Below are 14250 nucleotides of genomic sequence, written 5' to 3' on the forward strand. Positions count from 1 at the left end.
TTATTTTTCGTCAGTGAAAAAAAGGTAGTATATGAACATTTGTCGTCATAGTTTTAGTCGACTAAATGAACGCTGCGATATCTCCTACGTAGCTGCTGCTAACGAGCCGATCACCGCTATCCACGAGGAGGAGGAGCCACACAGCAAGGAGGAGGGGCTTGTTGGGGCGGAGGAGGAGCCAGAGGAGGAGGAGGAGCCAGAGTGGCCACTCCCCCCACAAGAAGAATGTGACCCGCCTCCAGAGTGACTTGCCTACAACATAAAAAAACTAAACATTTTTTAAAATATTATATGTATGATTTTTTTTACCAATATTAACAGACTCGTGTTTTGCAGCACATCACTTAGGAATGAAAGTCCTTTGGTCCAAAAATGTTATGATATTTACCACAATGAAAAAAGAACACAATGAAATTAAATTTCAATACATTTCAATGTTAATTAGTTATTGTGGTGTGTGTGTGTGTGTGTGTGTGTGTGTGTGTGTGTGTGTGTGTGTGTGTGTGTGTGTGTGTGTGTGTGTGTGTGTGTGTGTGTTTTTCAAATATCACAAATACATCCATTGTGATACTTATTAAGTAATGTTTTGGACCAATGGACTTCCATAAGTAGACACAACACTGTAGATGTTTTTTGTGTGCCTATACCGAAGAAAAAGTAATTATAAATAAATAAGTGTTTTACACATTTTTGTCCGAATATCCAGTTTTCACCAAACTCCCCCTGTAGGAGCTTGATGCGAGCAGGGGGAGCACTTTATGAATGGAGATCTCTTTTGATACCAACAGCAGAGCGGAACTGTGACTCTTAACCCTTTTAATGTCATACTACCGGAGTGTTTTTTCTTATTTAAAACCCCAAAGAAGTCTTTTAACTCACTTCATATAAGAACTGTGTTCCAAAAATAGAATAAAAACGAATCGGACGATTCTGCCCAGTAGGTGACACTGTGTCGTTTATCATTTTTTGGTTTCTCCAAAAACGTCTGTTTGGAGAAAATTGAAAAAAAATTGCAGTGAATTAGGAAATTACGTGATTCGTCGTCCCCAAGCACGTCACGCCCCGTCAAAAACATTTAAACAAACAACAATGAGATTCCTTAGAATTGTTGTCACATCAGTTATCACTGTGTGAACTGATAACACTACTCTCCTACAGAAAACATTTTAAATAAAAAATCCAGTGCAACACAACGGTGATGCTGATTATGTGCGAGTATAGTGCTGTCTTTAGGTCATTTCTAAGCCTGAGAATTGTAGTGGATTTGTAGGCGGCCCTTAATTTTCCAACTCTTTGGATAAATTAGTACCTTTGCACTGTCTTACCTGGCAGCTCCATCTTCCTTATCCCAATGTACCCCTCTTCCCTCCTCTGTACATGTCCAAACCATCTCAACCTCACCTCTCTAGTTTTATTCCCCAACCTTCTAACCTGGGCTGATTCTCTAATGAAGTCATTTCTGATTTCTGTCACTCCTAAAGATAATCGTAGCGTCCTCGGTTCTGCCACCTACAGCTCCTCCTCGTGTCTTTTCTTCAGTGCCACCGTTTCCAAGCCGTAGGCTACAGCATGGCTGCTCTCACTACCTACTAGAGATGCGCGGATGGGTTTTTGTGTCACCCAAATCCGCGTTTACAAGTTCATTATCCATCCGCCATCCACCCGCGGTAATTATATCATCCTATTTATAGATCTGCACCAACCGCACCAAATAATTGTTATTTTCCTGACGTTAGTTTTCTTATAAACAATGTTACTCACCACTGTCGCGATGCAGTGACTGTATACAATCCACAACCATGGTAACAAGCGCACGTCTTCATTCAGTTACTTTCACTTTCAACCACTTTGTTGCCATGTCGGCTTTTTATAAGCTTTTTATAAGCTTTTTATAAGCGACTTTTGGGCTTGTTTGGCACTTGTTTTGGGCTTGTTTTCATAGACCTGGCTGCTTATTTCTCTCGCAACCTGGCAACACTGGCTGCCTGCAAAGCAACGTGTAGTGAGCGGCTAATTTGTGCCTAGTGTAAAATTACCTAATATTAAAATACTACAAACGCACACACGGTGAAATGTCATGCTTTTTAAAAGCTATAATAGGCCTATAGATAGATATCATTAATTTAATTCCTGCATTATTTCACCCGCGGTTTATCCAATATTAATTAATAATTATATTTGATTGACCCAAATCCACCCAAACGGCGGTTACCCGCGGGTAAAACCGTGATCCGCGCATCTCTACAACCTACTCACCGCGTCATATTGGTAAAAAAGAAATATTTTTGTATTTGTGCAAATCTTTTAACATTGGCCGACCTCGTGTTTTATTTTATTTTCTGAACACGGTTCTTACATATGACGTGATGTTAAAAAGAAAAAAATCTATGACGTTTTGAATGTGGAAAAACAAGTCCGTCACCCAGAGGAGTCGGGAAGTGGCGTCAGACTTCGGGACTCTACACGGACCCCCAGTTTGATATGCTTGAGGGGGGCACGGACCCACCATTTGATACCTTTTTTTGTTTTGTTTTTTATCTCTGGGACCCTCCGTCTACACAAAGAAAGATTTTGTTCCATTGGTACACTCTCTGAGTTGCAGTACCCCCCCGTGACACCTCGAAGACCCCCTGGCGGTCCGCAGACCGCAAGTTGAGAACCAGTGAGTTACATCAGACCTCAAGCCAGCGTGGAAACACACTGGACACCGGACTGCTGACACACACACAAACACACACACACACACACACACACACACACACACACACACACATTTTTATGATGCAGATGTTATGCCAACAATGTTTGTCTTTTTTCTTCTTATTTTTTACCCCAAAAAGCCTGAAACTGACGATCTACAAGCTCTACGACGTGTCAGTGCGTGACACACAACTGAGTATAAATCAGGCATGCTTTTGGATTGGATCATATGAAATTGTCATTTCACGATTATTGTGGCCAAAATAATTGCAATTAACGTTATTATCGCAATTAACGATATTATCGTGATAATCAAAAATATGCGTACAACTCTTAAAACGGCGCTTTTGTTGCACTTGCAGCCCAGCATCCATATTCTGGGGGGCAACATTAGCCACAAATAGCCATTCTACAAGCTTGTACAATCTCTGCAATGTTATTATTGTTGGCGTCTTTTATTGCGATAGGCAATGCTCTTTATAATATGGTACCATTTCTGTCTTTTGGCCCTCAAAAACGTAGTAATACAAACACACGCACACATGCACATATGTTGTGTTATTTTTTGGGTGGTTTATCTATATATGGATCATGAAGGGAATCAATCAAATGACTTATCTGACCTATTATGTTAACAATCTTAATTGCATTGTCCAATCCTGTCACGGTTCATTAGCATATCGTCACTGTCGGGCAGAAACCTCTTATCTCCATATTCTAACTAACTAAAAATTATGTCCTACTTGATCATACTACAGCGTCACACAAAAGCATCAAAACGCGGGAGCTACAACTTTTGAATTTTGAATCTTGAAAAGTAACAGTTTTGGACATTGGTTTCCACATAGATGATATGCTAATTGACACAAACATTCCTTCTACCAGTGGTGGACGATAACAAAGTACATTTACTTGAGTACCTATAAGTAGGCCTACTTGTTTTGACTAGATGTACTCTACTTGAATAAATCCACTTATGTCTTTCACTACACTTCATTTCAAAGACAAACATTGTGCTTTTGACTCCACTATACACTTCTAGGAAGGGAAAACAAGTACACTACGAGTTAACCGCTTAAGCACTATTTCACATATAGTGATAATAGCAGAGCTACAAGCTCACAACGCATCACATTGGGACATATTGTGAGCGTGTAGATCAGCTGCTTTTGCTATTTTAGAAATGTTCTGCAATTATTTAGATCTTTTCTTCTTTTAGGGTGGAGGATGTCTGAATTTCAATTCAGCAATCTATTGATATTCAAAATAAAATGTACTCTGAAATGTGTACATTTGAATATTTTTAAGTGTGAATACTTAATCTTTATTTGTGTTTTTTGTTTTTAAAGCAAATACTCCAGTACAATTTTGACTGAGCAACTTTCACTTCTAGTCGAGTACTATTTGACAAGTAGTGTGAGGGAGTACTTTGTTCCACCACCGCAAACTAGTAAGACTTTTTTGGGGGGGTTTCTGATCTTATCTCTGTCTTTGTCAAATTGTTTTGTAAAATTAGATTTTTGTTTTACAAAGAAAGTACTTTGTAACATTTGAACTGTTTTGAATGATTGATAGAACACTTTATTAAACAGAAATGTAAACAGCACGAGGCACAGTCAGACATTTAGGCTAAAAGGATAACACAAAAAAGTCTTAGGGACTTGTTTCCACTGTAGTAGGGGGTGCTAACCACAAACAATGGCCAAATCGTTACGCGGTGGATAAAAGCATGAAATTTGATACAGATGTCCCTTGGGTCATCCTAAAACATCCTAGAAGGGGTGCCCAAAAAAATCTTAAACAGGAAGTGAGTTATGGACAAAATCCAAAATGGCCACCTAAACTGTTGACCGTTGACTCAAAAGACACCAAAAGAATCTCCAAAAAGCATAACATTTGGCACATATGTCCCTTGGGTCATCCTAAGACATCCTAGAAGGGGTGCCCAAAGGAATCTGAAACAGGAAGTGAGTTATTGACGAAATTGAAAATGGCCGCCTAGTGTTGTCGATTGACTCAAAAGACAACTAAAGAATCTCATAAAAGCATACAATTTGGCATACATGTCCCTTGGGTCATCCCAAGACATCCCAGAAGGCAGGGACGCTGGAAGTCATTTATGCCAAGGGGGGCTGGGCTTGGCGGGGGACTCCGCACGCGCGCTTTGCGCGCGTGCACGATTGTTTTTCACATGTGTCCCGCGATTTTTTTCACATTTTTCACGTTTTTTCACCTTTTTCAACAAATATTTTATTCCCCAAAGTTAAATACATCATTGTTTTAATATATAAGTGTGTATATAGACTTTTAAAATGATATATATTTGTTTAAAAAATAAAAAAATAAAAACATTTTTTTTTCAAACTTTTTTCTTTCTCTTCCCCACCACCAGGGGTGCTGCAGCACCCTCAGCACCCCACTTCCCGCGTCCCTGCCAGAAGGGGTGCCCAAAAAAATCTTAAACAGGAAGTGAGTTATTGACAAAATTGAAAATGACCGCCTACAGTGTTGTCGATTGACTCAACAGACAACTAAAGAATCTCATAAAAGCAACAATTTGGCATACATGTCCCTTGGGTCATCCTAAGACATCCTAGAAGGGGTGCCTGAAATGATCTGAAACAGGAAGTGAGTTATTGACTAAATTGAAAATGGCCGTGTACAGTACGATCATAAAAAATTATCTCATAAAAGCATGAAATTTGGTACAAATGTCCCTTGGGTGATCTGAATGCATCTTAAGGGGTGCCAAAACAAAGTTTTAATAGTCTCTCAATGGAAAACACTCCTCCCCCACGGGCTGCACTGCTACAACATTCAAATCGAGCAGTTTGCCAATCTGGCATTTGGTCCAGAAGCCTGAAAGCTATGCAATCTCTACCATCTCCTGACAAATATGGATGGATTAAAGTCGCTGATTTGTGGACACCTTTATGGACACTCTTGCCAGAGGCTGCCAAAGTTTGTAGAGAACTCAAGTGTGGCTGCAAAGCTGAGCCCTTCTGTTCGAGAAAGTGTAGATGCCGGGATGCTGGGTTACCTTGCAGAGCATTATGCCAATGTGCTGGTAATTGCGAAATGGCACACATGAATACATGTAGTTACTAAACACTAATCACAAAAAAACAGTAATGAAATACATGAGAAGATAGAGTATAAAACCAGCAAGAAGATGTAGAGTGCAAAATAAATAAGATGCAGAGAGTAAAATAAGAATATGCAGAGTAAGATAAGATGCAGAGTAAAATAAATAAGAATATGTAGAGAGTTAGATAAATAAAGAAGATTCAAAGAGTAAAATAAAAAAAATAATGCAGAAAGTAAAATAAATAAGATGATGTAGAAATGAAAACAGAAGGTAGACTACAAAATATGGCAGGTTATGCACTGCATAACCTGTCGTATTGAGTCTGCATAATATGCAGACTGCCGTGGTCAACTGTTTAACCCTGTAAGACCCGGATATATTTGTACTTGCAAAAAAAAATTAAAAACCTTTCAGATGGTCTTGTAGGAGTATTTTGAAGAGGAAAATATAATGTTTTTAAAAAAAAAATGTTTTGGTAAGTTTTTATGCAAATGTTGACATTTAGCAACGTTGGGTCCATCAGGTAGCAAAATTTCCTATAGGCCATTTTTATGGATAACATGGCAAATGTGTAATTACTTCACTAAAACAACTTAATGATTCATTTATATGGTTTATTATTTGGCCTCAGATCAATTATGAATAATATTTGGCCTCAGAACAGTATACATTATGAATAATAACACCAATAAGCCATATTTTTTAATCAATTTTATTAAAAGAACAACAAAATAAAAATCTGTACAATATATGTAGTAAAGAAACCTAATAACCTAAACCATTGTCAGTGATCACACAATACTGTCTGGCCAACTCACTGATTTGCATTGATAAAAAGATGCAAACTGATCTCCACCCAATATGACCCTGCACATTGGTCAGTGGGTTCACTGGGTGGTTCACTGGGTGGTTGGTTTTCTTTGGACCCCATGCCACAGTCCTCTTCATCTGACTCTTCATCAGTCTCATTGATGTCTATGTCAACATCACTCTCTCCGTTCATCACGATATCCAGAACATACCTGGCTGAGAAGCGAGTCCCTTTCTGTTGTTGTGGCATTCTGAAATGAAATATTACCATTAGTACATTTAGTAGTGCTTACACATCACTGCTTACTGCAGTGATGATGAAACATTTCACAAGTCATACAATACTGTCTGGCAAACCTATTGTGTGATGATGATTGCCCCTAAGTGGGCATCATTCCATTGCCCCTAAGTACCCACCACACCTTGAATGAATAATGAATAATAATGAACAACCCCCACAACCCCCAACAAGTACCACAGTGGTCCCACTGTCCTTGTAGTATTGAAAGCAAATTAAACATACTGAGAAATAACAAGGGAATATATTGGTTAAACTATGGTTGAATATGTATTGTTTAGGGGGAGAGAGAAAGTTTGGGTGGACATTTTCTGAGGCTTACTGCTCAAAGCAAACAATTCAGTTTTTGTGAACAAAGGAACCAGCTTGTATGGTACTGACTGTTAAAACAATGGTTACAAATATCATTGGAAATTAGAAATTAAAGTAAAAATGCACATATAGCCTACTCTCTCTCACTGTTTCTCTCTCTCTCATATATATATATATATATATATATATATATATATATATATATATATATATATATATATATATATATATATATATATATATATATATGCAAAGTGGGGGAAATACACATATAACTGTTTAAATCTATTGTGAAAACTATATATAAGGCTGAACAGTAGCAGGTGAACATTAGGCCTGCCCTTGTATTTTTTTGCAACCAAGAGGGCCCAACGTTGACCAAAAGCAACAAGTATGAATCATGCTATAATTTAAATTTGGGACATATATTTCACAATAATAACATATGTACATGTTCTAGACATTGTAATGTTCACCAAAACAAATATTACAGGCATATTACTTACGTTTTTGTGAGGAATATCTTCCAGAGAAAAAAGAGATCTGTTCCAACAGAGATTTTTCAAGTTGTGATGATTCCTGGCTCTGTGGGGGGTATTTATATGCAAATATCCTGGCCAATGGCATTGTAAGACTAAACAATAGGACCCAATGAGGATTTAGAGGTGAAAAAATAACAGAAAAACAAATTATTTAAACTCCTTTCTTTATAAAATATAATTGTTGCTCTAAAGCATCGCTGGGTCTTAGAGGGTTAAACAGCCATTTAGAATTTCTTCAACATGGTCCCTTCCTAAAAAGTTTAATAAACAAGCAAACAAACAAATAAATAACCCCTTCTAGGATATATTAAGAAGCACTCAATGTACGTACCAAATGGTACACTTTTATGACGTCCCTTTATGTTTTCTTTTGTGTCAACTGCTTTAGGCGGTCACTTCCTGTTTAAAACCTCTTTGGGCACCCCTTGTAGAATGCGTTCAGATCACCCAAGGGACATTTGTACCACATTTCATGCTTTTATGAGATTCTTTAGGTATCTTGCATCATCTTTCACACTGTAGGCGGCCATTTTCAATTTAGTCAATAACTCACTTCCTGTTTCAGATTATTTTGAGCACCCCTTCTAGGATGTGTTAGGATGACCCAAGGGACATATGTGCCAAATTATATGCTTTTTGGAGATTCTATAGGCTTTTTGAGCCAATCGCCAACACTGTAGGCGGCCATTTTCAATTTTGTCAATAACTCACTTCCTGTTGAAGACTTTTTTGGGCACCCCTTCTAGGATGTCTTAGGATGACCCAAGGGACATGTGGGCCAATTTTATGCTTTTTGGAGATTCTTTAGTTGTCTTTTGAGTCAATCGACAACACTAGGCGTCCATTTTCAATTTGGTCAATAACTCATAACACACTGACATGTGTGCCAAATTGTATGCTTTTATCCGCCGCGTAACGATTTTTCACTTAGCACCCCCTACTATGTGGTCCTATGTAAGCAGGGAGACCTGATGACACACCAGGACATATTTGAATAATTTGAGTATAAAACCAGAGATTCTCAACCTGATTCCCGATATAAATAAATAGCAAAAAAACTAAACATCCGCAGCCCACCCATCTGACGACTTAACACGGCAGCCGTTTGGCTGGCGTGTTAAGTGGTCAGATGGGTGGGCCGCGTGCATCTCCAGAGCAATGTTTATTTTAATGATCAATCAATCGATTGTGTTTAAATGGAACTAACGTAAAGTTTCTATATCGGTATCACAATGTTGGTTTTTTTTCAATGTTTTAATGAAGAATAAATACTATGAGTTTTTGTTTTTTTTACGTTATATATCATTTTTTTTATTCATGTCATAATATGATTAAAATCTTAGTGTTTTTCCATTTATTTGGGGGCAAACTTGCAATACCCTCGCAGACCAGGTTGAGAACCACTGGTATAAAGTATTGAAAAAAATATCTACAAAATAAGCATTATCAAGTCAAGTAAATGTCATGTCTGTAAGTGTTACTTACAGACATGTTACTTACATTGTTGTGTCTGATTCGCCAGGTGTGAAATGAGGCCAATTCATGCCCCCTTTTCTTTGGAAACTTTGGAATACAATGCTTAAATGTACGTTGTTACTCTCCACCACCACCACTAGCAAATGAAGTTGAATGTCGTTGCTGTCGGGCAGAAACCTTTTATGTCCATTATTTTGACTTTTTACGTGTTTTTATCCCCCGTAAGCTCACAACATGTTGCATCGCGACGCGTTGTGAGCTTGTAGATCCGCAATGTTCACTACGTTAAATCGCTTTTAAAATAATAATAAAAAAGGAACGGTTTTGGACTTACAAAGTTTACACCATACGTGAGACCATACGTGTCAAATTATTAACCACTTACACCCTCAGGTTACTGTAATAACCCCGGTTCTCTGATGCCATTTTGTACTTCACACGACGGTGTTGCACGCCGAAACATAACAGATCTACAAGCTTGTAGATCAGCTATCTCTGTTTTTTTTCTTTTCTACTTGGCCTGTAACGACGTGGACACATTGCGACGCCATGCAGGGTCCCAGTGGTTAATGGAGGACATCACTTGAAACTAGCAAATTAATTATGTCACTTTTGTCTTTGTATTTCTAATATTTCTTTGTTTTGAATGTACTTATTCACACGTACGTACTATAATTTAAAGACCAGCTGAAATGAAAAAAATATATATCTCGAAAGTCCCAAAAGTCCAATCTGAATTACTTCCCGTTAAAGAACAGCGGAAATGCGTCACTATGTCGTCAGGTTTTCAACCAATAATATGACGAACAAGCACTTGTCAATCAGTTTTTCGGAGGTGCTATATAGCAGTGGTTCTAAACCTTTACTGGATCAGGGCCCACTTGAAAATCTCAAAAGCGTTCACGGCCCACCCATCTTAACACGGCAGTCGAAAGGTTGCATTTTCAGAGCAATGTTTATTTATAATGATCAATCAATTTGTTTTTTATTTTTATCGAATGGGTTCCCAGATTGATTAATTGGTGCAGCCCACTTGTAATATCCTCACGGCCCACTAGTGGGCCCCAGCCCGCAGGTTGACAATCGCTGCTATATAGCACCTTTAAGATACATGGTGCAAGGTAGCTACAGAATATTGCAATAACATTTAAATTGATGAATGTTACAAGCCAAAGAACCAATTTTAGTGCTATTTAGCACCAATTGTGTGTGTGTGTGTCTGTCTGTGTGCGTGCATGCTCAAGCGTGCACATGTAGCAATACTTCTTACGTCCAAATACACACAGCATTTGTTATATATATATATATATATATATATATATATATATAAAAAGGTTAATTTCTTCGCAGGTTGATGCTCCATTTTGTACAGTATATTACACTGTACAGTGAAGACATGTTATAACAAAAAAAAAAGACTCTTTTTAGATAAACATTATTTATTTGTACCATTTTGTAATTCAGACACTATACTGTAGCCTCTCTATATTTGCCAGATTTCCTGGAAGTGCCTCTTGGTATTAAAATATTGTTATGGTGATGTTATTATTATTATTATTATACAGTGCATTATGTTTGCCCATTGTTTAGAAGTTTGTCACAAACTGAACAATGTTTTGTGTTGTTAATGTGAATACAATGAATTATAAGATTTACATTTCTGTGGTCATCCTGCCTCATCTGTCTTGGTTTCTTTTTTCCTGTAAGATATTTTTGGGGGATTTTTCTGCCTTTATTGATAGGTACAGTAGACTGACAGGAAATGGGGAGAGAGAGAGATGGGGAGTGACACGCAGCAAAGGTTGTCGGGATCGGGAGTCGAACCCGCGACACGCTGTCAGGCGGCATTAGCAACCTAGATGCCCAGACGGCTAGGCCAGCCGTCCAGGCCATTTGTCTTGGTTTCTAGTTCATACAAAGGTCTATTTTAGCCGCTGTCCGTCCGTCCATCCGTGTGTGTGTGTGTGTGTGTGTGTGTGTGTGTGTGTGTGTGTGTGTGTGTGTGTGTGTGTGTGTGTGTGTGTGTGTGTGTGTGTGTGTGTGTGTGTGTGTGTGTGTGTGTGTGTGTGTGTGTGTGTGTGTTGTGTGTGTGTGTGTATTCAAAATAATACTTGAATAAAAATGTTATACTTCAATATGAGTACTTGAGCTTGTTCCAAAGGATACAGCTTCAATGAGTCATAAACTCGGAAAAAGGTCAAAGAAACACGTGTAATACATTTTTATTTTGTGATATGTAACACATTTGTTACATTTTGTCTGTCCCCAGCCGTGCATTTTCAATGTAATCACCATTAGGCTATGTGTCCTTAAATGGTTATTTCACTTTAAAAAACTCGTCTACTCAGGCTTTTGGGAGCACCCCAGACAGTTTTTAAGTTGCTTGATTTAGATATTTGATATACATTTTATCAGACACGCCCCCTTCCCATACAAACCCATTATAACTTCAAACTCCATTTTTAACATGTTAAATTCATCGAAAACACCCGTCCTTGGTTCTGGTGACTCATCCTGCCCTCCTAATACGTGAGGGGGCCGTGTTTTTTCGATTACTTTTTTCATTTATAAAAAAAAAAAGTCATTGTATTTCAATGTTTTCATTTTCCCCAATTTTTTTTTTAAACAAAATGAAAAAAGTTATTGAAAAAACACAGTCTCCTCATATAGAAGGACAATTTCTGATAAAAAAGAAAATACACCAACCGTAAGCTTAAGAGCAGGCGCGTCGCTAGGTCTCTACTAGGTTGGGGGCTTAGACCCCCAGGCAACGGCAACGGCAACGCCGTGCATGTGCCGTGCATGTGCCGCGCGCACACGAGAATTTGTTTTGCGGTTTTGGGCCGGATTCGGGTCCTTTTTTTGTTACTTTATTTCGGTTTTAGGGTTAGGTTAGGGTTATGTTATTTAATTATTTTGGGGGAGCCTGTAACTGGCTGCCCCTCGGCCTTGCGAGTATATGGTAATGATGAGACAGTGGAGTTTCAAACAGATGCTGGTTTAAACAACAGTAGGCATGAAAATAACCGTTACCTTTGTAAACAAAAGCTATGCCTTAAGACTGTTGCATTCATTATGCAAGGCATTAAAGTGGTTACATTAATAGCAACAAAAAACGATCTTTTTAACTTGAATAAACACTCTCCTGGTACTCTATGAATGTTCAGCTTACAAACCTCATTCCGCCTTCCAAGGATTCTTAAAACATGAACCAGAACTTAATATATCTCTGACAAAAGTACGTTTTGCACCGGCTGTCGCCATCTTGGTTCTTAGAACTCTCACGAGATTCCCACAATGTGATTATGTATTGACTGAATATACAGAACAAATGGGGAAACACTGCCACCTAGCGACCCTTTTAAACCACACGCACAAAAAGCAGTGTCAAAACAAGACATCACAAAAGCAGATAAACAGCAATCAATAGATGATGAACAACTGTATAGCAAGTATCAAAAACCTTTGGTTGGTCTTTTACAGCCAAACTCCTGAAATGCAGGGAAACTACTAACTCACTGTTCTGATTATGATGCATTAGTCATAACTCCACTGAAATATATAAAACCAGGCTTCTAATGATAAACTATTACAATTCTGTTACATCTGCTCACCAATTCTCCACTCCTGGCTTCTCAGTTTTCTCCAATAACCATATAAATGTAAAAGTTCCAGAAATAGTGCATAATTCTAGTGGCTTAGTCAGCTATTGCACAGAACATGCTCCTTAAACACCACCCACAACCTGTGTTAAAAGATGGACACTGTTGTAAATGAACAATTTTGACTTTATTATGTGGTCAGATGAGAATTCACATTAACCCATTAAAACAGGGAAAGCATCTGTCATTTTAGCAAGTATTGTCACAATTTTTCAAAAATAGACATATACAACAAGCTCATAGAGTGTCACGCTATGAGCTTGTGGCTTTACTTCTGGGGGTCCCTGGAACAAAGTATTTTGAGATGGGGGTTTGTGGCCAAATACATATTTTGGGGGTTCTTGACGTCAAAACAATTGAGCACCACTGATATAGCGACATAAGTTTCAGAAAACTGTTTTGGAAGACATTTGTCAAACTCAAAGTAACACATTAAAAAAAAATACATCTGGACATCAAACTCAAGTAATACATATCAAAATAAATACATCTGGACAAACTCAAAGTAATACATACAAAAATAAATACATCTGGTCAAAGTAATACATACAAAAATAAATACATCTGGACAAACTCAGTAATACATACCAAAATAAATATGGACATCAGTCATACATAGACCAAAATAAATACACTGGGTCAGTGAACATAAAACTGTCTGTCCTTGGTTTCCTGTCACTCTACATTGACTGGAGGGGTGAAAATGATTAGTTTCTGCTATACTCTTTGCCCTTAAAGATTGTTGTTTGGGTCAGGGACTGTCTTTCTGTTTTGTGGTGGCAACACAAGGCTGTGCCGACGCGGTTTCAACTGAGCAAATTTGTCAATAACTTGGTCAGGTTTTATAACATCCAGATTTTCCTTTTCAATTGAGATGATGGCCAGGTCATTCAGTCTTTCTTGGCACATGGTGCGCCTCAACCAGGTATGAAGACGCCGCAAGGCACTGAAGGAGCGTTCACAGCTGCAGCTGCTGACTGCTATGGTCAGGGCGATTTGGAAGACAGGCTTCAGGGTGGGAAACATGGTTGCATTCAAAAGTTTGAACACAGTGGCTGTGTCAGCAATGACTACCTCTGAATCCTCCATCTTTTTTTAAGTAACTTTGAGCGACCAGGATTTCTTCTCTTTTCACTCGAATACCATAATGGGAAGCAAGGCTTTGCAAGGCTTTTTCAGAGAGAAAGGTCTGTGCAGTTGGGTTGCAGGCTTGAATACCTGACATAAGTGCGTCTCCCACATCAGAGAATCTATGACTGAGCTCACCTAACATTCTGTCCAGGCACGGATAAAACAGCTTTTGTCTGAAATCCTCTGAGGTGGTCGGATTGGAGGCTGACCCACAGGCTGACTCTACCACAA

At 38.4% G+C, this 14250-nt stretch overlaps 1 protein-coding gene across 1 annotated transcript in view; it reads left to right on the plus strand.

Annotated features, from left to right (window-relative positions):
- LOC308092118 (cGMP-inhibited 3',5'-cyclic phosphodiesterase 3A-like) overlaps window positions 1-524 on the plus strand; it is a 28078-nt gene extending 27554 nt beyond the window's left edge. The window contains exon 14 of the mRNA XM_080437944.1: window positions 93-524. Within this exon, the coding sequence (XP_080294070.1) occupies window positions 93-247 (155 nt within the window). The 3' untranslated portion in view covers window positions 248-524. The remainder of the gene's footprint in view (window positions 1-92) is intronic.
- The last annotated feature ends 13726 nt before the right edge of the window (window positions 525-14250 follow it).

The sequence above is a fragment of the Gymnoscopelus braueri genome (assembly GCF_963280865.1).
Source record: "Gymnoscopelus braueri genome assembly, chromosome: 9".
Classification (NCBI taxonomy): domain Eukaryota; kingdom Metazoa; phylum Chordata; class Actinopteri; order Myctophiformes; family Myctophidae; genus Gymnoscopelus; species Gymnoscopelus braueri.